Below are 27371 nucleotides of genomic sequence, written 5' to 3'. Positions count from 1 at the left end.
ACAGTAAAACAATACCAAAAAAAAAAAAAAAGGATAATATAACTTCCCTCAATAAAACCTCCTCTGCTAGCCTTGGTTTTTCCTTCTTTTCGTTATTACCAAAAACATCCTGGAGGTATGCACGCTTAAAATAGGTGTGTGTGTGTGTGTGTGTGTGTGTGTATATATATATATATATATATATATATATATATATATATTTAACGTTTATTTATTTTTGAGACAGAGAGAGAGACAGAGCATGAATGGGGGAGGGTCAGAGAGAGGGAAACACAGAATCTGAAACAGACTCCAGGCTCTGAGCTGTCAGCACAGAGCCCGACGTGGGGCTTGAACTCAAGGACCACGAGATCATGACCTGAGCCAAAGTCGGCCGCTTAACCGACTGAGCCACCCAGGCGCCCCAAAATAGGTATATTTTATTGTATGTAAAATATACCTTAAAATAAGGTTGGCTTAAAAACCTTCCTTTTTCTCCTCTTTTCTACCTTTGCTTCTCTACTCCCTTAGTTAGTGACCCTACCGTTGTCTTACTTCTTCAAGATGTAAATCTTGGATCCACTTTTAATTTTTTCCTTTTGCTAATCCTTTGCAAAACATCAATTTTCAAACCCTATGAGTTCTACCTTCAGTGGTATATCTGAGTCTGCATCTTTCCTGTTCCTTATGGTTGTTCCCTTTGGGTCTTAATAACTATAATTTGGTTCTTGTTATATCTTTTCACAAGCATGTGCTTGGGTACCTGTGCTTGCATCAGAGAATGCACCCTATGAAGGTGAAGGTCATGGCCTGTATGGAGGAGACTGCGAGGCTACTTCTCCCTCCTCAGGGCCAAGTACATCAGTTCCTTTGCTGCTGTCAGTGTGGGAAATACCCTTTGGGAAAGGGCCTTGGCAGCAAGGAGCTGCCTCACTCAGAGTTACGTCATTTTCTAGGAGCAGCCTAAGACTGATAATCGGCTGGTGCAAGGATACAGAGGTCTAACCCCTTCCTCAATTTGGGACAATGCTGAAGAAATACCCAGCTCCAGAGACCTCCACAGAATCAGCTGAGGCCATAGCTGCTACTGCTTGAACCAATTCTGCCTACTGACCAGTTTGGCCTTCCTCACCTCCATACATGTCTGTCTTCCAGAAGCACTCACCAATGCAGCTTCCCCAGGCAATTCTTGGTCCCAGAGTCTGAGTCCAGAGATTCCAATCATGTCGTCTCCCCCCAACCTTTTCTTTCCTTAAACTCTACCCCAGTGCCTAGCAGAGTAGCTTACACATAGCCGTCGCAAGTTATTATAGCTTCTTGGAAAAAAAAAAAAAAGGATTTCATAACTTAATAGTATATTACAGTTCACCTGCATTATAAATTAGAAATACTTTTTAAGTAAAATGTAGAATAATATTATGAAGATACGAATATGCCAGTTATTACATATGGCTAAGAACATTGTTCTTTACGTTTTTATTAAAGTAAGGTGTATAAATGTCTGATAAATATAAGAGAAGTTCAATATTACTAGTAATAAAAAAATTCTCTTTAACAAATATGTAACTACTTTTTGGTCTATGAAACTACATAAGACAATATTAGAAATACAGATAAAAATATATAGAACTGCCCATTGTAGTGTTATGTATAGTAAACATACAAATAGAACAAAAAACTACAAATGACTTACACGTAGGGAAATGATTGTACAATTTTGATACAACAAAATTCCAAATGTAAAATTAAGTACTTAGCTGATATTTGCTTAGGAAATATATCTAAATGGAAATTCTACTAGTTCTGAGTTCTAAACGTTCACCTATTAAAAATAATCTAAATTCTGACTTTATTCCCCAATAGAAACAAAGTAAACAAACAAAAAGGCAAACCTATCTACCTACAACCCAATGTTCTAAAGTACTGTATTTGTTTCACATTTACAAGCTTAATGATCTAGGCGAGCAGAACCCCAGACCCAGGCTAAGTCAAGTTGCTCTGATCCAGACTCTGCTCTCTCTCACGCTTTCTTATTTCTTATCTCCCAGAGTTCAGGACTCAGTGGTGACGAAGCTTTAGGAATGAATACCTTGCCCTAGCAGCATGGAAGTTCCGGGGGCGGCTTTACCATGATGATCTTGGAAACGAAGCAGATATATATCAGAAGCTCCCTAGACACGCAAAAAAAAATCTTCAACATCTTCTTGCTCCTATAGTTTGTTTAGTCTAGGGTTTGAACAAAATTTATCCTATGGATTGACCAAAGAAGATAGCATTCATAAGGCCAATATATAAAAGAGATAAAAGTAAGTAAGTCTTGCTGGGGCAGGTGGAGGAAGGCAGTTCTGGGGGTTCCCAGAGCACAATCTGAACAGCACTGATTTTATTCAGTTACTTTTGACTGTTTGGATGATTCTCAGTATTTCACACTATGGCTAATTTGATAAATGCTTATGTGGTGAGTTACTGTAGTATTTACATACACAGATAGGGCCTTCGAAATGAATCAATAAAACAACAAAATAAAATAAAGAAATTTACTGTGAACAGAAAATAAGAGTCATTTTCATGAACATCAACTGATTTTACTTTGAAGTTTACAAATCCAGAATTCATCTGGATTATATGAAGTCATTACAGTGGAAAGAAAAGAGGATCACTAAAAATGACAGTGGCGATAATAACGTAAAGAATATGAACTGATTAAAAACAGAAATTAACACAAAAGATGTTCAGTAAATACCCAGAATAGTCAGGAATATTGATATTTCCCAAGTGATGGTGTTTGGGGATGTAATAAATAGAAAGCAAATAATTCCTTTACTTTCCTATTTTTGTTATATGACTCCAAACGTTTAGAGGTGTGATATTCAGAATACTCAAATACATGGCTGATGGTTTTATTTTTTCATTTAGAAATTGGTTGTGTGGCGGACAGCTCACAACTATAGTTCAGGAGGCCCTCTCTGTAAGCTCTGTGTAGCTGCTAGTGAGTATTCACACGGACTCCTCAGTTCAGCATTTCGACGGACTTCAGCTGTCTCGAACCAGTTGAGGCCACCAGACGCCAGGGGCAAAATTAATTATCCGTCAAAGGGGAAATCAAAGGGGAAAAGTTAAAAAGCAAGGAATATATTTAATATGTAATTAAAGCTTTGGGACAACTAGGTCTGAAACGAAGAAAGCGAGGACTCCGCGAAAATAGCTTACTGGTTACTATTACTGCTTAGTGCTATGAATTATATTCCTGGTTGCTGTGATGTGGCATGCTGTCGGCTTGCCATTTTACATCGCCCAGAAATAACTGGAAGTTGTTATTTCTCTTGGATGAAAATATGAGCTGGATTCGAGAAGTAACATCAGCACATGGAAAAACTAAATTTTTCTCATTGTAATGATGATAACATACAAAAGTACCATTCATATGACTAAACCTTAGGTTGCGGAGACGATGGCTTATTTTGCCCTTAAGGAATCTACTAAATTTTCACTGTCCCATGATCCCATATGATCCATTTCTACATCTCTCCCTCTTTTTTTTTTTTTTTTTGGCTTTAGGAATTCTGTTCCAACTAATTAGATTATTATAAACTAAACACAAATAAGACAGAAATAGTTTTGCCAAATCAAAAAATTCTTCCAATACCATGCACTCAGTGTTTAGTATTAAGAATCAGTGTATCTGGGTACGAATTATGCTTATTTTTGACAAAATGAAGCTCCTAGATTCAAAGGGAAAAGGCTGATGTGAGGAGGTCATTGTAGAGATCAAATAACCCACCCCAAATGAGACTGTCATGAATTAATGTGTGAATGCATTGGAAACAGATGTCAGTATCTTCAAACACTAGAAATGAGAGAATTTTGAATTTATTTTAAATATAAAAGCAAATGACTATAAAAATGTTTCTATTTTTCAAAGCCCAAGGTTAATGAATTGCATATTTATCTATTATTTCAAAATCCAGAATATGTGAATGGATTCCTTTATGCTTTACAATCATAGAATTCTAAGAAATATTTCATTATAATCATCACAGAATGATGTCCTTTTTAAATACATTTTTTCCCAATCCTCTGGTGGCTCAGTTTTTCTTTAAAAAAGCTATAAATTGTGCCTTATTTTTCTTTCTCATAAACAATGAGAATCTTAGTGAACAAAGACAAATATTTCTTTCAAAATCCACATACTTTAATGTTATTGCTTTTCTATGTCAAAGTAAAATTGCCACACTCAAAAGCATTATAATCAAAGGCATTTTTCTAAGACCATTACTTCTTGCATTTACTAATGGTAAGCTGTACTAATTTAATTTTTTTGATGTTTCAGAAGAGGCTGACAAAACCTTCTTTAAAAATTACATGTCATTTTTTCCTTTACTATGTTATTTTTTATCATATGTGACATTATGAAATACTATTTAAATTGTAATTAATTTTATGTATTACCTTGTATGTTTTCCCAAGACTTCAATAAAAAGGAGTATTTGTAGCTCATCTTTGTAAAAATGACAACGTTTTACCCCTCGATTTTGTTTAAAAATTTTTTTTAATGTTTACTTACTTTTGATAAATAAATTAAGAGAAGCAGGCTCCAGGCTCTGAGCTGTCAGCACAGAGCCCAATGCGGGGCTTGAACTCACAAACCACGAGATCATGACCTGAGCTGAAATCTGAGGCTCAACCGACTGAGCCATCCAGGAGCCCCTATCCCTCTATTTTGTTTTAAACAGTGGACAGCGTTTGGGGAAATTACCAGCTGTGTTAAAAATAATCATCTGATAACCATTTAAACAAAAATATAGTATATGATATAAAAATGTAGTATATAATACCTTGGTAAGACAAAACACAGATAATACTAAAATTATGTGTTTGAATTGGGTTTTAAAATATATTTTAAAATAATGTGATTTGGACTCCAGAATCTATATACTTGTTTTCAATTTTAATGCCTGCCATTTAATGTATCACAAGCATATAATGAGGTTAGCTTAATGATAGTATGCCTAAGATAGGTGATTGCATTTAGATATAAAATCTAGTTTACAATGAAAGTATTATGGGGAGCCCCTGATGGTTTTTGTTTTCTTTCTTGGATCGCGTGTAATTTTACTGAAATTCTGTATAATTGAGACAAATGCCAACAGTGTTTTATAGTTCCTTAGCAGAATTGTTTTTCACATATCCATGAAGCATAGCCTAATTTACTGCAAAAAGGATACTGTGGAATTCTCCACTAGGAAATAAACCTGAAAAAAATAATTCCCGTCAATGTGTCTGAATTGTATTATTTGTAACAAAGGTGGTCTATGCTCATCAGATCATTTCACTGGATAACTGACTGAATCTTCAAAAGTCAGTCTTTTGAGAATCTCACACAGATATTGAGTCTTCCCACATTTAAAGGCTGAGCTTTACATATTTTTTTTATTTTTAAGCAGCCTTACATGGAAGTCCTCCTTTTAAAGATGCAACAATTAAGTTGATTATTGGTTGTCAAAGTGTCCATTAACCTCTATCTTCTATCTTATGAGCTTTTCTCTTTTGAAATCCTTTCTCAAACCTTTTCAAACCTTAAATGTCCTATCCCAGATAAAGATACTACCACATCTCATACCTGGTAACAATGAATAAGTCTGCCTTTGTGGTTTCTGTGTTTCTCCTGAGAAATTGTCTTATATAAAAAAAATATTATAAAAACTTATACTGAATAATTTTATGACTATATAAAAATTTAATACTTACTAATTTGAACCATATAGTTGAGAATTATTCAACACGGGTTCTTGGCAAATAACACTAGGGAATGTATGTCTGTATATACACATATACACAAATATATGTATATATATTCTGATATGAATAGGTACAAACATATGTATATATAATCTGATATACTGTACATATACATATAAACACACATAAAATCCATGATAGATGGATGATTTAGAAAATGATGTTAGCACAATATGACCTATGCCATGCTCTGATGAACCAGCCCCTATTCTTTATTGCACAAGCAAACTGTTCTTGTGCACTCCGATAATTCAAACATCAGCGACAATTTGTCTCCGACATAAGAATCTCTCAAACCAATTTATGTTGGTTCTGAAGCCAGGTGGTTGTCAGGCGAATCTCTGAATAAATCAGTCTTAGGGGGAGCACGAAGTATCTGGCTGCCATCCTGGCCACATCCCTTCCTACCGGGAGACCAGAGGCAGCTCAGATTAGCCATTATCCATATCAGTCTCCTCTTCTATGACGTCTAGGAAATAATGGCATCTAGCTCAAAGGCTGTTGTAAGGATTCATGAACTACGCCTTACTAATCCATAATATATCTGCCACACAGTGTGTACTTCATACATGTTTGTCCTTCTTACATTTGATATTATTATTACACGTGCAAACATGCTTTTCTCCATCATCATTACCCGGATAAAACTTCTGGCTCTTTCTTAAAGTTCATATTCTTTTTGTCTCTGCTTTTATCAGGTACAGATATAGATTCACAGAAATACAATGAGTGACAATTTGTGGTTCTCGTACATACAGTGGCCAAAATATAAATTGATAGTTTCAAGAAAAATGTAGACTGAATAATATCTCATGGGGTGAAAAAAGGGAAAAAAGATATTGTTTTTTTAATGACCTGAACTTGAATAACATTCATTTAAAATAATGTAATGTTGGGGCACCTCGGTGTCTCAATAGGTTAAGGGTCTGATTTTGGCTCAGGTCATGATCTCACGGTTCGTGGGTTCGAGCCCCATATCAAGCTCTGTGCTGACAGCTCAGAGACTGGAGCCCGTTTCAGATTCTGTGTCTCCTTCTCTCCCTGCTCCTCCCCTACTCATGCTCTGTCTCTCTCTCCCAAAAATAAATAAACATCAAAAAAGTTTTAGAAAAAAGAAATAAAATATAATGTTAAAATTCTTACACAGTGCCATCACCCTCCTTTTCTCTGCACCTCAAAACATTTATGCTTTTTAAAAAAAGTTAATTTATTTTGAGAGAGAAAGGTAGGGAGGGGCAGAGAGACAGAGAGAACCCCAAGCAGGCTCTGCCCTGTCAGTGCAGAGTCTGACACGGGGCTCGAACTCACAAACTGCAAGTCTATGACCTGAGCAGACATCGAGAGTCGGCTGCTTAACCGATAGGGCCACCCAGGTGCCCCAAAACATTTATATTTTTAAGGGATGACAATGCTGTTGGCAAGTGAATGCCAGACCAGAATAGTACTACTTGCCTTCTATCATGCAGAGGGTCGAAAAATAATTGTATGAAAATGCCCCACTAAACTGACTATAGCATAAACAGTTGTGTTGGGGTCGTACTGAGACAGTGTTCTCTTCAACAACAGAGCAGAGTGACCACACAATTTTTGGAACTGTCAGTAAAAGCGGCTGGACTATCAGGTTGATTGCAGTATTGGAGTCTTTTTAAGTCATTGAGAAATGATCATGAACTGCAGTCAGGGTCCACTTCTGAGCTCTATTTGCGTCACGTCATGGCAGCCGGTAGGCAAGATTTATTCTGAACTGCTCTCCAGAGGAGCTGGCATTGTCCGGCTGGACGTGCTTCTGCCTGCCTAAAGCTCCCATCCTCCCATGAGCTGATGTTTCCCCTCATCTGTCTCATTGCTATTTTGGTAGTAATAATGAAAAGATGAGGGGTGTATTCAATCTGTAGAATTAGACCCACTGTTGCCACCTTGAGCTAAAATAAGATGGATTTGTCTTTTTACCCTGTAGCCATTACAATAATGAAGGTTAATAATTTCTGTTTTTGATGTCTTTAATAAAAGGGTTATTTTCCAGTGTGTAATACATTCTGAAATGAATGCCAATATGTTCCCAAATTCCTTTAGATACTTTAGGACATACTCAAAGCTGCTCTGTCTAGCTGTGGTTCCAACATGCCCAAATGATTGAGGGTTTCATCACTGTTATTAGAATTCTATCACAGAGCAACTAAAGAAGTTTTTGGGAGACAGAGGGAAGGGGAGTTTAGACTAAATTAAAAACATATCCTTGCACTGCTCTGAATGATGCTCTTGATTATTCTGTAGAATACTAGACTCTCCCTGTTCCTCCAGTTACTTATTCTACGAATGAAATGCACTGTTTTTTTTTTTTTTTTTTGTTATCTAGGGCTCAGTTTATCTCTTAATGATTAATAATAATTTAATGAAGACTTACACTTATAAGTATGTTTAGGAAAAAAACAAAACCCCTGAGGTTTTAGTGCTGAGCTTTAAAATCTTTCATGTTACAACCCCATATTAATGAATATAAGAACAACTCAACCGATTACCATAGCTGGAAGAACGCCAGTATATCCTTCTATAGTGAGTCAGAGACTTTGTTTAAAACAATATGACTAATCATGGGTTGTTTGTGAAAGTGTCTCTCAAGAAAGGCATTATGACACTGTTTCAAAGGAACAAAACAAAGATTTGGGGAGAGAAACTGGTGATTTTTTGGACACAAAACACTAGACCTCTTTTATCTAATGTGTTTTTTTGGTACTGGGTATCCTACCTTTCAACTTTTTCATTTTTGTGTAAAATACATCCCTGAAATGTACCTTAATGCTCATTTTTTTTGGCATGATATATAGTATACATAGTATTCATGAAATATCTGAAGATTACTCCTTGGTCCTGTTCTAATAATACATATAAAAGAAGAAATCTTATTGAAAAAATAGGCACTTGGAAACCCAGAGAGGTCCTACGTACAAAAGGAAAGCCAAATATTTGTGGTAGTTAGTCACCATTATAAATAGATTTCACAGCAGCAAATCAAATGTAACATTAAATAATTATGAAATAAAAGTAAGCATTTTGTAAAAATATGACACGATGGAGTAGAAGGTTAGTTCATGATGGGTAGATGTTATAAGTAGGTGTTCTTAGAATTTAATGTTTCTACTTAATATTAACATTGAAACTTCAATTCCCTGTGAAAAGAATGACTATGTAGGATACTGGAGTTTTCTCTCTTTTCACAAAATAGCCAGACTGCCGTTACACATTATCTATTTCCCAAGCTCCAAACTGAAGGGAAAAGAACCTATTTACTCTCTCATAAAATAGGTAAAATTCTGTATTCCAGCCAAGAAACAAACTAAAAACAGACAGGTGGTCCACAGCCAAAGAATTATTTTCAAACTGTAGTAAGAAGGAAGTGTACTCAAAATAGTCAACACCAATAATAACACAAAATAAAATATACACACACACATTAAAACGACACCCCCCCGCAAAAAAAATGAACCTTCCTACACCCCCCAAAAAGCCTGCTTCTCAAGCTATTTTCATTATTGGCCATTTTCAGTAAGAAATTTCCTAAAAGTCAGCTGTCTGTGACAGTGGAGTGTTTATTTCTGGGTCCTTCTCATGGCCTGCTGGAGAATTTTACTAAATTATAGTTCAGTAGCTGGACAGAGTTCCATGTACAGTTGTCTAACTGCCTGTGGTATTGGTCGAGATTGGGTCAGTAGTTTTTGGTCGTCTTGTATGTTTGGAGCCTGAGTTCACTGTCTCGTGGTTCTCAGTGCTTATGGACTAATGAGCTGTGGCATCACTGTGAAGCTGTGATCATGCACCCAGGTAACAAGTCACACCTGAACATCTGGGGAGACAGTCACGTACTATTTTATCCAAACTTGACAACTTTTCAGTACACATTTAATCTGGAGTGCACAAAAACGTCTGTTTCTGTTCCATAACTGACTTTAGCATTTCTTAATTTTGCCTGTGGAGTGAATAGTTCGGTCAAGTGATGTGGCAAAACATGAAACATTTGAAAACAGACCCATCTCAAAGTATTCTAAAGAATCAAGGTCCTGATAAAACCGATGGCTTCATGTTTCTCATTCTAAAACCTTACAATAGTTGGTTACCATAAAAATACATAAACATATCTCAATGGAAATATATTGAGCACATTTACAAACACGAGGGTATTGAAGAAAAACTAGGGAACTTCACACAAAGTTGTATAAGTTGTTAAAAATGACAAGGTGATCACACACTAAAATATGTATGTTTCAAGGGAGAAATAGCAGACACCACTGGTAATTTTTCTGAAGTAAATGATGAACACAGAATAAATATCAGAGAGAAAAGAACAGCTCTTTAGGATATCAGCAGGTGCTTTCAAAAGCGAATTTAAGAATAAATACCTTTAGAAAGGGAATTCACCTTCCTTTTTTACTTCTGACGTGTCAGCCACATACCTGTACCAATATTCAAAAAGCCAATGCTCCACCGGTTCCTACACCGTTGAGTTAAAACTGTTGAGAGGCTTTTATCTTTGTACTCAGTAAGAATATGGTGAAATGAGATCATTTGGTTTCATACTTTAATTTTGCATCTTAACCTTCATTACACACTGTGAAACAGAAGAACACCATTTCACTGCAGTCTGCCTGTTGACACATATTATTTCTGACCCTGTTTTTCCACTGTACCCTAAAATAGCATTATGTGGTAGGTCATTGGTTCCTGCCTTTCCAATATGTACAGCACTACCATATGCATTTCACTGTTTATGTACCTACTCCCCTTGGCTAGATTGTGAGCTTTTTAAAGACAGAAAGTATGTCTTATCGCTCTCCCAGTCTTTAATCTATCATAGTGCATGGCACGTAGTAGGCATTCTATAAATATTCCCTTAAAAATGTTCTATATATTCCTGCAATTCAACATACCTACCATGTTTTAAATTCAGAGTATTCTCTTCTGAGTCCTATTTCAGACTTGCCTTTTATTTTAAAATCAGGCAAACAGGCACTCCAAACTTGTTTCCCTGTGTTAAGCTAACATCGGCATTTAAAAAAATAATATGCCACTATGATTTTCACTAAACTAGGGAAGGTTATTTTGGAGCTGCTGGGACTTTAGATATTTGAAGTAGTAATTACTTCCTCCACAAATGTTACCTTTTACAGTCAAATACTGCTTTCCCGTAGCAGTTCAACTTTTTACTTAACGGAAAATGTCTTTTATTTACAATTCACCATACCATACTATTATACATAGTAATTCTCCTTTTATTTGTTTTGGTAGCACTGTAAAGTTGATGAGGCATTATCATAATAATGATAGTAGCTTACATTTATTCAGTATTTATTTTGTGCCAAGTGTTTAAGTCCTTTACATGAGCTTGAGCTATGTCAATTAATACCCACGTAAAATTTATGATTTGTGTGATTTTATATATCTCTATCTCTCTATCTATGTATCTAGTCTTAGGTAATTTTCCGACTAGTAAGCACTGTGGTCAGGATAATAATTCAGGGAGAACGAACTCCAGATTTTTCATTGTTCGTTCTTTAAAGATCTGATTATCCAGCAACAAAATTTGGTACCATATATTGCGTAATTCTAAAACCATGACCCGTTTTAGTGAGGCACTTGTGTTACCATTATAAAGCAAGCAACATATGTGAGACTGTACTTAATTAAATGCTATCAAGTTACTGCAACCAAGACTCTAAGAGTATTTTTTTCCATATTGAATGGATAAGATATCAACTCTGACCTTATGATCATCAGCATTTCAATTAAAACTGACCGCTATCACTTACAACTTACCGTAGACTTGGGTTTGGTTCCAAAACTGGCAACTGGGGTGGAAGATGGTAGGTCACTGGATTCGGTGTTAGAAGACAAATTTGTTGGCACCTGATTCATTGAAATGGCGTCCGCTCCACTTTCAGATCCTGACTCCAGATCCTATCAGAAAAACGTATTGATATGAAAGGCATGTACATGCTCTCTGCATGCCTTTTTCCCTGCACCCACATCTTTCCACCTTCTCCTTTTCCCAACACACACTGAAGATGCTAAAGAGTTGCTGACAATATGGTGCGTGGGTGGCTCAGTCAGTTAAGTGTCCAACTCCGGCTCAGGTCATGATGTCACGGTTTGTGAGTTCGAGCCCCGCATCGGGCTCTGTGCTGACAGCTCGGAGCCTGGAGCCTGCTTCAGATTATGTGCTTCCCTCTCTTTCTCTGTCCCTCCCCTGCTCTCACTCTGTCTCGGTCTCAATCAAAAATAAATAACATTAAAAGAAATTTTAGAAAAAGTTAGTGACTACTGACACTGACATGTCACCCATAACCATGCACTATTTCGTAATAACAACTGTACTCTTCAGAGGGTCTGATTTTAGACATAAAATACTGGTAATTCTTTGGTAATTAAACAGCTCATTGAAAATTGGAATGGGTGGTAGTGGGAGCTAGGTGGGGCACTGCAGTTAAGTTAGGAGGTAGAAGCCCATAGATATGCCTTCCTCACTATATGATCATGAGTAACTCACTTCACATCCCTTATGCGACAGGGTCACTGTGAGCGTCAAATGAAAACACAGTTCTCATTTCTCCTCACCTCACCCTCTTCTACACGCCCATCAGACCTCCATGGTGACACCTACCACAATGGCTTGAAATCATTTAGCTCAAGTGTCTATCTACCTAATAAACTATGAGCTATATGAGGGGTAGGAATTAGGTTTTGACGTGTGTGATTCAATTCTCTCACTCGGAAATGGATGTTAACAGAGTTCTGGTTCAAGATGGTGACATAGGAAGACTCTGATCTCACCTCCTCCATGGAACACACCAAATTCGACCTATTAATAGAACAGTTCCTCGTGAAGAAGAACTGAAGATTGACTGAACAGCTACTGAACAACCAAAGGCAGAGAGAATGGCAAGAGAACAGCAAGAGAGATGGATGGTAACCAAGGGAACCCCACCGCAACACTGCAATCTGCAGTGGGGAGGGATAGCACTGAGGAACCAGGAACAGATCCCTCTGTCTTTGGGCACAGAAAAAAAAAAACATTGCTTAAAAGAGCAACTGGCACAGAAAAGAGACTTCACCAGAAGTCTGCCAAGCTGCAGAGGAATTATGAGAAACCTCTCCAGGTCAGAGGGACCGGAGAATGGCCTGGTTTATATTCCCACCCCACCTTAAAAGCCTAGACAGGAGCAGGGTCCAGACACCATAACAGGCAGGCCCAGTCATCTCAGGGAGCTTGTAACTTCAGCAAGCTCAGGGTCCACAAGCCCATGCTAGCCCTAGTCATGTAGACACAGAAAAGAGAAGTCAAAGTTTAAAAGGGCTGAGGCGCTGCGGGAATGCTCTCTCTCCTTCAACCTTAAAAGCCCAGGCCATAGCAGGATTTGCCTGCTGTGAAGAGGTTTGGAAACCATAAATGGAGGGTCCTGATGCCTCAGAAGGCAGGTCTTGATGCCATAACTGATGAATCCAGTCATCACAGGGAGTTTGCCACCTCAGTGAGCCCAGGGTCCACAAGCCCACAAGCCCAGTTACCCTGTAGTGTTGGGGCACAGAAAATAGGCCATGGTTTTGTAGGGGTTTTGTTATTTAATTTTTTTTAACTGTTTATTTGCTTTTGAGAGACAGAGAGAGACAGAGCACAAACGGGTGAGGGGCAGAGAGGGACACAGACCTGAAGCAGGCTCCAGGCTCTGAGCTGTCAGCACAGAGCCCGATGCGGGACTTGAACTCATGAACCTTGAGATCATGACCTGAGCTGAAGTCAGACGCTTAATTGACTAAGCCACCCAGGCGCCCTATTTCTTTAGTTTTAAAATGTTTATTTATTTTGAAGAGAGAGAGAGAGAGAGAGAGAGAGAGAGAGAGAGAGAGAGAGAGCAAGTGAGGGAGGGGCAGAGACAGAGGGAGACACAGAATCCCAAGCAGGCTCTAGTCTCTGAACTGTCAGCACAGAACCTGACAAGGGACTTGAACTCACAAAACCATGAGATCATCACCTGAGCTGAAGTCAGATGCTTAATGAACTGAGTCACCTAGGTATCCCTAAATTTTTACTTTTTAATTAAATGTATATATGGTTTTTTTGTTGATGTTGTTTGTTTTTTTTACTTTTTAAAATGTGTCTTGTTGGGCGCCTAGGTGGCTCAGTCAGTTAAGCGTCTGACTTCAGCTCAGGTCATGATCTCACAGTTTGCAGGCACTGACAGTTCAGAGCCTGGAGCCTGCTGCTGATTCTGTGTCCCCCTCTCTCTCTGCCCCTTCCCGGCTCATGCTCTGTCTCTCTCTCAAAAATAAGTAAACACTAAAAAAATTGTCTTGTCTTGTTTTAATTTTTTTCTTTTTGATTTTTTTCTTTTTTTTTCTTTTTTCTTTTCTTTTTTCCTTTTCTGTTCTATTTTCTTACTTTCTTTCATTATTATTTTTCTTATTCTTTCTGTAAAGGCCATGATTTAAAAAAAAAATTACTACCATATACAGTCATAGCTCCAGCCAGCCAGCAAAAGTCACTAAGCCCACGGTCTGCATAGGAGACCATATACAAGACAACTCCCTGAACTTGAGAAGTAGCTGTTTCATCTAATCCATAGAAACAAACACAGGAAGTCAAGCAAATGAGGAGCTAGAGGAATATGCTCCACAAGAAAGAACAAGAAAACCCCTCAAAAAAATAACTAAATGAAACAGAGATAAGCAACATGCCTGATAAAGTATTTAAAGTAATGATCATAAAGATGCCCACTGGACTAGAAAAAAAAAAAAAGAATGGAAGAGCTCAGTAAGACCTTCAAGAAAGAGAAAGAAAATATTAAAAGGTGAAGAAATAGAAGAAAAGAAAAGGTGAAGAATACAATAACTGAAATAAAAAAAAACATACTAAAGGGAATCAACAGTACATGAGAGGATGCAGACAAATGTATCAGTGATCTAGAAGAAAGGATAATGGAAAGCAAACAAGCTTTGATGAAGGAACAGCAAAAAGAGAAAAAAATGTTTTAAACAATGAGGATAGATTAAGAGATCTTGGACAACACCAAGTGAACAAAGATTCTCATTATAGGGATCCCTGAAGAAGAGAGAGAGAAAGGTGCAGAAAACTTTTCTGAAGAAATAATAACTGAATACTTCCTTAAACTTGGAGGGAAATAGACATCTAAGTCTAAGAAGCACAGAGAGTTCCAAACAAGATGAACCCAAGGAGTTCCACGCTATGGCACATAGTAATAAAATATCAAAGGTTAAAGATAAAGAGAGTATCTTAAAACTATCCAGAGACAAACAGAAAGTTACCTACAAGGAAAAACCTGTAAGGCTATCAACTAATTTTTCAGCAGAAACTTTGTAAGTCAGAAGGGAGTGACATACATGATATTTCAAAGTGTTTAAGCAGAAAAAAAAGCCCTATGAAAAAGAATATTCTATTTGACAAGGTTATCATTCAGATCTTAAGGAGAGATAAAGGGTTTTCCAGACAAACAAAAGACAAAGGAATTTAACACTGCTATACCAGCCTTACAAGAAATGTTAAAGGGACTTCTTTAAGTGGAAAAGAAGTGGCTATAATTAGACATAAGGAAAATATGAATAAAAAATAATAAATAAAATATGGCAACATATATGTAAAATGTCGAAAAGGGAGTAAAAAGGAATGATAAAGGAAAAAAGAAAAAGCAAGATTTTCCTTCCTTCCTTCCTTGTGTTTGAACTTACATGACCATCAAATGAATATGAACTGCTATCAACTCAGAATGTTATATATGAACCTCATGGAAACCACAGACCCAAAACCTATGATAGATAAACAAAAAATAAAGAAAGCCAAACAAAACACTATAGATATTCATCAATCACAAAGAAAGCAAGAAAATAAGGAACAAAAAAGAACTACAAAAATGACCAACAGGCATTGCCAAATTGCCAAAAAAAAAAAATGGCAATAGGCATATACCTATCAATAATTACCTTAAATGAAAATGGCCTAAATACTTTAATCAAAAGATACAGAATGACAGAATTGATAAAACAACAACAAAACCAAGACCCATCTATATGCTGTCTACAAGAAATTTACCTCACCTAAAGACATATATATATAGTATGAAAGCAAAAGGGATGGAAAAACATTCACTATGCAAATGGAAGTGGAAAAAAAAGGCAGGTAGCAATACTTGTATCAGACAAAATAGACTTTGAGCGACTGTAACAGGATAAAGGAGGACATTATATAATGATAAATGGATCAGTTCAACAAGAAGATACAACACTTGTGAATATCTACACACCTAACCTGGAGCACCTAAATACAAAAAACAAATATTAATGGACATAAAGAGAGAAATTTATGGTAATACAATAATACTAGGGTACTTAAGACTCTACTTATATCAATGGATAGATAATACAGATAAAATCAATAAAGAAACAATGTCTTTGAATGACATACTGGATCAGATGGACATAACAGAATATTCCATCCAAAAACAACAAAATATATAGTATTTTCAAGTGCACATGAAACATTGTCCATAATGAATCCACATATTAGGCCATAAAACAGGATAAGAATATTGAAATCAAACAACACATCTTTTCTTACCACAATGGTATGAAAATAGAAGTAAATCACAAGAAAAATACTGGAAAAAACACGAACACATGAAGACTAAACAAGATGACACTAAACAACCAATAGATCAATGAGGCAAACAAAGAAGAAATAAAAAAAAAACACATGGAGACAAATGACTATGAAAGCACAGTGGTCCAAAATCTATGGGACACAGCAAAAGCAGTTCGAAAAAGGAAGTATAAAGCAATACAGGTCTACCTCAAGAAATTAGAAAAAAATCAAATAAACAATCTTAGTTTACAGCTAAAGAACTAGAATAAGAATAAACAAAGCCCAAGATGAGTAGAAGAAAAATAAAGATCAGAGCAGGAATAAATGACATAGAGCCAAAAAAAAAAAAAAAAAAGAGAGAGAGAGAGAGACAAAGAAAGAAAAGAAAAAAAAGAAAGAAAAAGTCAATGAAAACAAGACCAGGTTCTTTGAAAACATAAAATTAAACCCTTAACCATACTCATTAATAAAAAAGAAGAAAGGACCCAAATAAATAAAGTGAAAAATGAGAGAGGAGAAATAACAAATGACACCTCAGAAATACAAAGGAGTATTAAGAAAATACTACGAAAAATTACATGCCAACAAACTAGCAACAGAAGAAATGGATAAATTCCTAGAAACATACAATCTTCCAAAACAAGTAATGAATTGTTTTACAAGTAATAAAATTGAACTGACAATCAAAAAAAAAAAAAAAAAAAAACTACCAAAAAATAAAGGTCTAGTTTCAGATAGATTCACAAGGGAATTCTATCAGACATTTAAAGAAGATTTAATACCTATTCTCCTCAAACTATTCCAAAAATATAGAAGAGGAAGAAAAGCTTCCAAATGCATTCTACAAGGTGGGCATTACTCTGATACCAAAACCAGACAAAGATACCACAAAAAAGGAAAACTACAGGCCAATATTCCTGATGAACATAGATGCAAAAATCTTCAACAAAATATTAGCAAATCACATACAACAATGCATTAAAAAGATCATTCATCATGATCAGGTGGGATTTATTCCTGGAATGCAAAGGTGATTGGCTCAATATTCACAAATCAAACAACATCATACACCACATCAAACCGAAGATAAAAATCATATGATCATCTCAATAGATGCAGAAAAAGCATTTGACAAGATTCAACATCCATTCATGATAAAAACTCCCAACAAAATGGGGTTAGAAGGAACAGACTTCAACATAATAAAGGCCATATATGAAAACCTAAAGCTTACACCATTCTCGATAGTGAAAAACTGAGAGCTTTTCCTCTAAGATCAGGAACAAGATAAGAATGTCCACTCTCACCACTTTTATTTAAAATAGTACTGTAAGTCCTAGCACAGCATTCATATTGGTAAAGAAGTTAAACTGTTACTATTTACAGATTATGTGATACTAGAAATAGCCCTAAAAGCTCCACCAAATAACTACTAGAAGTATAAATAACTACAATAAAGTGGCAGGAAAAAAATTTAATACACAAAATTGGCAGCATTTCTATAAACTAACAACAAAATAGCAGAAAGAGAAATTTAAAAAAACAACACCATTTACAACTGCACCAAAAAGAATAAAATAGCTAGAAATAAACTTAACCAAAGAAGTGAAAGATCTGTATTCTTAAAACATAAAACACTGATGAAAGAAATTAAATGTGACACAAATAAATGAAAATATATTGTTTTTATTGGTTGGAAGAATTAATACTGTCAAAATGTCCACATTAGCCATAGCAATCTACACATTAAATGCAATTTCTATCAAAATAACAACAACATTCTTCACAAAACCAGAACAAGTAATACTAAAATTTTTATGGAATCACAAAAGACTCCAAATAGCCAAAGCAATCCTGATAAAGAAAAACAAAACTGGAGGTATTACAACCCCAGATTTCAACTACAAATCTGTAGTAATCAAAACAGTGGAGTACTGGCACAGAATAGACACATATATCAATAAAACAGAATAGAGAGCACAGAAATAAAGTCACATTTATATGGTCAATTAATCTATGACAAAGGAGGCAAGAACATACACAATGGGGAAGACAGCCTTTTCAATAAATGGCGCTGGGAAAAATGACAGCTACGTGTAAAAGAATGACACTAGATCACGTTCTAACACCATACAAAAAAATAAACTCAAAATGGATTAAAGGCCTAAATGTAAAACCTGAAACCACAGAAAAAGAGAACATAGGCAGTAATTTCTCTAACATCAGCCATAGCAACACTTTTCTAGATATGTCTCTTAAGGCAAGGTAACCAAAGCAAAAAATAAACTACTGAGACTGTATCAAAATAAAAAGCTTTTGCACAGTAAAAGAAATCATCAACAAAACAAAAAGACAACTGACTGAATGGGATAATATACTTGCAAATGATATATCCAATAATATACAAAATATATAAAGAGCTTATACAACTCAACACCAAAAAAACAATTTGATTAAAAAATGGGCAGAGGACCTAAATAGATATTTTTCTAAAGATGTAAATGTGGTCAATAGAAACATGAAAAGATGTTAAACATCACTAATCATCAGGGAAACATAAATCAAACTCACAATGAGATATCACTCCATACCTGTTAGAATGGCTAAAATCAAGAAGACAAGGAACAAAGAGTGTTGGCAAACAAGTGGAGAAAAAGGACCCCTTGTACACTGTTGGGGAGAATGCAAACTGGTACAACCACTGTGGAAAAGAGTATGGAGGCGCTTTAAAAAATTAAAATATAAGTATCATATGATCTAGTAACTCTACTATTGGGTATTTAATCCAGGGAAAATGAAAACAATAACCCATGTACCCACCCCGATGTTTATTGCAACACTATTTACAATAGAATAGCCAAGACATGGAAGCAACATAGGTGTCCATCAACAGATGAATGGTGTGTGTATATATGTGTGTATGTGTGTGTGTATCTATATATCTATATGTGTGTGTGTGTGCATGTAATGGAATACTATGTGTGTGTGTGTGTATGTATATATACATATATATATTTATATATTTACATTTATATAATGGAATACTACATGGCCATAAAAAGGATGAGATCATGCCATTTGAGTAACATGGATGGACTTAGAGGGTACTGAAATAAGCCAGACTGAGAAAGACAAATACAGTATGATTCCACACATAAATGGAATCTAATACAAGCGAGTGAACAAAAATAGAATAAGAATTATAAATATAGAAAACAAACTGATGGTTGCTAGAAGGAAGAGGTGTGAGGAGTTGAACAAAGGGTAAAGAGGAGAGGGAAATAAAAGCCTTCCACTTACGGAATGAGTTAAGTCATGGGAATAAAAAGCAGGATATAAGGAATACAGTCAATAATATTGTAATAGCAATGTAATAGGACAGATGGTATCTATGCTTGTGGCGAACATAACATAATATCTAAGCTTGTCAAATCACTAAGTTGTATACCTGAAACTAACAGAACTGTGCATCAACTATAGTCAAATTAAAAAAAAAAGGAAATGGGTGTAATAATAGCATTCACTCATAGAGTTTCACAAGGGTTAAACAAGATATATGCAAAGTACATGTAACTGGCACATAATAATTTTCATTAAATGTTTGCCTTTACTATAAATACTGTTATTATTAGTATGATGATATCTTCCTAAAACTAGTTCACAGTATGTATATAAGACATGTCTGCTGAGTAGATGCACTTACTTGGCAACTTCATCAAAGGCAGTACATTAATCCATCAAATGTTCTATTTGTGTTATAAGGTAGCCTCAGAGCATAAAGGAAAATTGAGGTTGAAGGGAATGTAAATGGGAAGAAGCAGAGGTATATATCACTCTACAATTTTAACCTGAGAGAATAGGAGTGAAACACCTCTGTGCCTACTCTTTACAACTCAACTTTCTCATGCCCACATGGCTGCATACCATCTATACTACATTTATACTTTCTGGCCTTATGTTCTATTATTCTCTTGTTTCTTGGTATGTTTCAGCCATAGTGGTTGTTTTCCAGTTCTTCTAAAACACCATATTGGTTTCTACAGAGTTTCCTTCTGTTGGCCTGTTCTTGTCAAATCAGGTCTCAGCTTGAATATTTATTGACATTTCAAGCTAAAGTAGTTTCCTTCCTTCAACCTCCACAGTATATAATTCTCTATTTCATAATCAATTACCCTGCTTATTTATTACAAATCAACTGTATCCATCTATCATCCTATTTATCTACCCATCAGTCGATCGGTCCGTCCGTCCATCCATCCATCCATCCATCCATCCATCATCCATCCATTCACTCTCAACTCATCCCTTTTTCTAATATTATCTGCTTCCCTCTATGAGAATCTACATATCACTAAAGCAGGGACTTCACCACTCTTGTTCACTGATATATCACCAGATCTTAGAATAGTGCCTGTCATGTAAAATTCTCATTAAATATTGTTTTAAGAATAGCTAGACTCAAAAATATTAATATCTCTTTCTTATTCCTCACAATGAAAGTAATTTTTGTAGTTTTGTTATGAAATTAGAAATCACTAGTAGAACTGAAAGGGTCCAATGAGGAAATAGAGAGGAGTTGGTAAAAGGGTAAAAACTTTCAGGTATACGATGAATACGGTCTGAGGATCTAATATAAAATATGGTGACTATGGATGATAAGACTACATTAAAAAATAATAATTGAAATTTGCTAAGAGAATAGAACTAAAATGTTCGCACAACAACAACAACAAAACCCAAAGGATAAATATGTGAGGTGATAGATGTGTGAGGTAACTGGATGATGGGAATCTTTTCACATACATACAAATATCAAATCACCACAATGTACATTTTAAGTACTTTACAGTTTTATTTATCAATTTTACCTTAATAAAGCTTAAAGTAAAAGAAAATGAAGAAACAAGACTGAAATATAAATGGAATATCTCAACAGAGCAATAACGAAGGAAACTGAAGTAGTAATAAAAAATTTTCCAACAATGGAAAGGCCAAGACCAGATAGTTTCACTGATGAATTCTATCAAACATTTAAAAAAGAATGTCAGTCCTTTCAAAACCCTTCCAAAAAATTGAAGAGAAGGGATTACTCCCAAACTCATTTTACAAAGCCAGAATTACCCTATTACCAGAGCCAGATAAAGACACTACAAAACCAAATGAAACAAAAACCAAAAAAATAAGCTATAGGCCAATATCCTTGATATAGATGCAAAAATTTTCAACAGAACTCTAGCAAACAGAATTCAAGAGCACATTAAAAGCACATTACATCATGTCCAAATGGTATTTATCCATGGGATGCAAGTATGTTCAATACACACAAGTCAACAAGTGTGACGTACCACAATAACAGAATAAAAGATAAAAATCTTATGATCATCGCAATAGATGAAGAAAAAGTATTTGACAAAAATCAACAGTCTCTCATAATAAAAGCTCTCAACAAACTGTGCATGAAGGAATGTATACAATAAATGCCATGCATGACAAACCTACAACTAACATCATATTCTATGATGAAAAAATGAAAACTTTTCCTCTAAAATCAGCACCATGACAAAGGCATCCACTCCCATCACCTCTCTTCAATATAGTACTGGAAGTTCTAGCCAGAGTGAGCGAGCGAGCAGGCAGGCAAATAAATAAATACATAAATAAATAAATGTATGTCATCCTAATTGGAAGCAAAATTGTCTCTGTTTCAGATGACATGATATTGTATACTATATACAGAAAACCCTAACAACTCACCAAAAAACTGTAAGAATTAAAAATAATCAGTAAAGTTACAGGATACAAATGAAAATACAAAATCAGTATCAGCATATAGAAATTAATTGCATTTCTATACAATAACAACAAACTATTTGAAAGAGAAATAAAACAATGCCATCTATAATAGCACAAACATAATAAAATATTTAGTAATATATTTAACTAATAAGGTGAAATATCTCTACTGTGAAAACTAAAAGACACTGATAAAAGTGACTAAAGAATACACAAGTAAATGAAAAGCCATCCTGTGTATGTGGATCAGAAAAATTAACAAATTGCAAAAATGTTCATACTACCTAAAATGATCTACAGATTCAATGTAATTCCAATCAAAATTTCAATGGCATTTTTTACAGGAACAGAAAAAAATAGTCTTAAAATTCACATGGAACTACAAAAGACCCCAAAGATCCACAGCAATCTTGAAAAAGAAGAATAAAAGTGTAGTGATCAAAACAGCATGGCACTAGCACAAAACAGACACATAGATCAATGGAACAGAACAGGGACCAGAAATAAGTCCATAAAGTTTTCTCAAAAAATTAAAAACAGAACCACCATATTATCCAGCAATCCCCCTTCTGGGTATATATCTGAAGGAAATGAAATCAGCATCTTAAAAAGATACCTGTACTCCAATGTTCACTGCTGCATTATTCACAATGGGAAAGACATGGAAACAACCTAAGTATACTTTGACAGATAAATGGATAAATAAAATGTGGCATATGTGTATATGTATGTGTGTATATATATATATATATATATATGTAATTTATGTATATATGCATATATGTGTGTGTGTGTATATATATATATATATGTATATGTATATTGACAGAGAAAGAGAGAGAAAAGCGGGGAATCCTATCATTTGTGATAACATAGATGGCCTCTGAGGGTATTATGCTAAGTGAAATAAGTCAGACAGAGAAAAGCAAATATGGTATGATCTTACTTTTACAGAATCTAAAACAATGCAAATGCCTACAAACAGAGTAGAATGGTGGTTGACCTGGGCTGGGGGTGGAGGAAATGAGGCACTCATGATTAGTGATTAAGTGGTGATTAGAGACATAAACTTTCAGGGCACCTGAGTGGCTTAGTCAGTTGAGCGTCAACTTTGGTTCAGGTTGTGATCTCGAGGTTGCTGGGTTCAAGCCCCGCGTCTGGCTCTGTGCTGACAGCCTGGAGCCTGCGGCCTACTTCAGATTCTGTTTCTCAATCTCTCTGCCCCTCCCCTGCTCATGCTCTGTCTCTTTCTCTCTCTCTTAAAAATTAATAAACATTAAAAAATCTAAAAAAAGAAGACACAAACTTTCAGTTATAAGGTGAATAAGTTATGGGATCTAATATAAAGCATGGTGACTATAGTTAAGAATACTGTATTATATACTTAAAAGTTGTCAAGAGTAAATTTTAAATGTTCTCAGCACACATACACCCATCCACAAAATAATTATGTAAGGTTATGGGTGTGTTCATTAATCTTGTAGCCAGCATTTTGCAACATATATGTATACTGAATCATAATATTGTACACCTTAAACTTACACAGTGTTGTATGTCACTTATATTTCAATAAGCCTGAAAAAGAGATAAGAGAAAAAAGAGAAACGGTATAAAAGACATACACAACTAGAGGGTATTATGCTGAGCGAAATTAGAGAAAGACAAATGTCATATGACTTCACTCTTATGAGGAATTTAAGACACAAAACCGATGAACATAAGGGAAGGGAAGCAAAAACTATAAAAACAAGGAGGGGGACAAAACTTAAGAGACTCTTAAATACAGAGAACAAAAAGAGGGTTGCTGGAGGGGTTGTGGGAGGGCGGATGGGTTAAATGGATAAGGGGCATTGAGGAATCTACTCCTGAAATCATTGTTGCGCTATATGCTAACTAACTAGGAGGTAAATTTAAAAAAAAATTTTTTTTTAACGTTTATTTATTTTTGAGACAGAGAGAGACAGAGCATGAACGGGGGAGGGTCAGAGAGAGGGAGACACAGAATCTGAAACAGGCTCCAGGCTCTGAGCTCTCAGCACAGAGCCCGACGCGGGGCTCGAACTCACAGACCGTGAGATCATGACCTGAGCCGAAGTCGGCCACTTAACTGACTGAGCCACCCAGGCGCCCCAAGGAGGTAAATTTAAAAATAAATAAATTTTAAAAAATGAGATGTGAAAAAATTAAAAAAAGACATACACAGCAATAAGTAAACTGCAAGGTAATACTTTAAATATGTGTATGTGTGCGCCTGTGTGTGTGTGCGCGTGTGTGTAAAAACACCCACCTCTAACCAAATTTCTCATGCCCTGAGTGATTTCAAATTAAAGGCTGTTTATTTGTTTGTTTGTTTATTTTGCATGAAAAATACAAATATTTTACCAGAAGAGAAATATGATACACTAAAATTTCAAACTGAATCAACATCAAATTGACAGTCATAATAGCAGGTAACTTATAAACATCAAGTGCATAGTCATAAGTAGTAGGTAATTTATAAGCCATTTATATTTGACCTTTATAGTTGGCAGAACTCCTTTTGCCTTCCTGTTTATAATTTGATTAGGTGATTAACAGGGTAACCTCTTGCCTTTCTAACAACACAACAGTTCTGAGGCAAACTGAAAAATATTTTAAAAATCTATCATTTATTGTGTTTTTACCTTCTAAAGACAGTACTGCACAGCCATTACCTGCTTCAACATTCACTAGCCCTACTTGACAGACGATGTAGTTAAGTCTTAAGGGAAGTAATTTGAGCAAATTCACACTATGCACCAGGGCTGACATTAAAACTCACATTTGTCAGACCCCAGAGTTCAACCCCTTTAAGTAGCTACTGCGACGTTCTGCTGGGGGCGCTTAAAATACAACTACAGAAGTGATTTAAGGAGGGTCACAAATACGTAGTTTAGCACAAATCCTTATTATTTTGTTTCCTCTCTGTTCACTATGAGATATGACACAGCGGCTCTCAGAATCTCTCACATCCATTCCTTCTTTTCTTTTTCCACTGCTACCATACCCAAACTAAGTGGGTTGGGCTTCAAGCCCTGAATTAGCATTACTACAGCCACCTAATAATTGTGTTGTGAATCTGCTTTGTGTAATTCATCTTCTACATCATCTTCCCACTAGGCTCTATTCATCACTGTTACTCCATGCTTCAACTGTGCCAGACAACGGGAATATAAATATCTTGGAATAGTTCCCATTGTGGGAATACAGTCTGATGTGCTATAGTAGAGGTGTATACACAGTACAATTGTGGTGTAAAGAAGTGAGTGGCTAGTGATCCATTGGATATACAGATCTGGAGCCAGCAAAAAGGGGCTCACTGGTGACCCTCACTATGAAGGAAGTCAGGGAAGCCATGGTAACTTCCAGGGAGAATATTCTGTCAGACATAGAAAGAACTGAGCCTAAAATCTGGAGATAAGATTTAAGGGGCAAATACAGGGAGAGGAGCCACTGAAATATATGAAAAGTAACTGCTGGGGGTATAGAAGAAAAGGAAAGAGAGGAGCCAGAAGCCAAGGGAGCTGTGAAATCCAGGGAGGAGAGGATACTCAATTGTTTCAAATGCTACAGCTAAAGACTGAGAGGTTACTACTGGATTTTTCAGACATGAGATGAGTTGCAAAGAAATGGTAGAGCAGTGGACAAGAATTAAATCAAGGAATATATACTAGATGAAAAGGAGAATAAATCTTGGCTCACAAGGGAGGACATGGGAAGAAAAGAGAGAAGAAAAGGAGTACCTACGGATATTTACAGTTGTGAGGCTGCAAAGTTCCTGTCAATGGTCCATTTTCTCTGCCAAGAGGAACACGAGGATGTTTGCTAAGAGAAAGGTGTAAGGGTAGGTAAGGGTTTGGGGAGCATAGTAAAATTTTTGAATAGCTGCCTTGGATTATGGGAAAAGAACCAGGAAGACAAAAAAAATGCTATAGAACCATGTTGGAAGTTCAGCTAAAGGTAGTGAAGTGACCCTGACTTGTATGTTTTTTAAGCTTCTCTGTGGCATAGAAGAAATACTCCAAGATATTATCAATAGTTCCTTGTTTACACATTAACTTGAACACAATTAGCAACTTAATATTCAGAATACCTTGTTACTGGGAAAAAAAAAATTCCTTAACTGTCAGACAAGGAGGTTCTGGTTCTGGAAATGGTGAACAATTGTGAGTGAACGATATGTCTCTTGGGAAGGGTTATAATACAGAAGAATGAGCATATATAAAGATTAATTGTCAGTAAACACTACTGCCTTCTCCATCCCCCACTCACACTGATCCCATGAGATGGGCCATCATTTATCAGCTCTAAGAGACTGGCACACAGTGAGTACTTGGACAAAATCAAGTTTTTGGACTCTAGAGGAGAAAACTAGATCCTGGGCTGTGGTGAACCACCAAGATATAGTCAATTTGCAAGTCTCTATTATCAAGGCAACCTTAAGTCTTTATTTGTATTCTTATTGTAGTGATTTTTCATCTTCAATCCATTCTTAAAGACTCCAGTCTATTATTTTTTACACCCTTTATCATAGGTAGAAAACTCACTCTAGCATTTTCTCATAAGTAATCTCAAACTGAGGTCACGGTTTGATTGTAGTCTTGTCTTTCCTGTTAAACTGTAAATACACAGTGGAGTGTAAGGGTGTGAAAGAGGGAGGTTCTCCTCTGAATCTGGGACAGTGATACTTGCTGGATGATCAAGGTCATAATCACGCTGTTATAATCCCCTTATTCCCTGGTGCAATTATCAAAAGAAATGGAAAGTGTCTGTGGAAAAAATTTGATGATGAGAGACTTTTAAAATTAGCTTTAAATACCAAGGAACAGAAATAAAGAACAAGGGATGACCTAGAAAAATATAAAGACCAAAAAGATGTTTTTGTTTCTGAGGGCTTCAGGCTATGTCTTATTCATCTTTAGCCCAGTGCCTGGTGTGAGTACATGGGAGAAGGAAAGAGAATAACACAGTATAAATACGTGCTCTGTGCCAGATCTGTGCAATACATCTTAATATATGTTCTCTCATTTACTCCTTCCAACTAGCCATTAGATAGAAAATAACATTGCCTTTTTTTTTACATGAACCTAAAGTTGAGAAATCACATAGTTTTCTTATATTCTTAGATATTCAGTTGTGG

The 27371-nt window shown here is 35.8% G+C and overlaps 1 protein-coding gene across 9 annotated transcripts in view; it reads right to left on the bottom strand.

Moving 5' to 3' along the window:
- Positions 1-27371, bottom strand: part of DLC1 (DLC1 Rho GTPase activating protein) — a 423086-nt gene that overhangs the window by 284837 nt on the left and 110878 nt on the right. For 8 of the 9 annotated variants that reach the window (XM_053216363.1, XM_053216364.1, XM_053216361.1 and 5 more), the window contains one exon: positions 11587-11727. In XM_053216363.1, the coding sequence (XP_053072338.1) occupies positions 11587-11727 (141 nt within the window). Of the gene's footprint in view, positions 1-222; positions 2151-11586; positions 11728-27371 lie in introns of those variants that run through there. The other variant, XM_053216362.1, reaches the window with a different exon arrangement.

Source organism: Acinonyx jubatus, chromosome B1, assembly GCF_027475565.1.
Source record: "Acinonyx jubatus isolate Ajub_Pintada_27869175 chromosome B1, VMU_Ajub_asm_v1.0, whole genome shotgun sequence".
Lineage (NCBI taxonomy): Eukaryota > Metazoa > Chordata > Mammalia > Carnivora > Felidae > Acinonyx > Acinonyx jubatus.
This window is presented reverse-complemented; position numbering and strand designations above follow the sequence as displayed.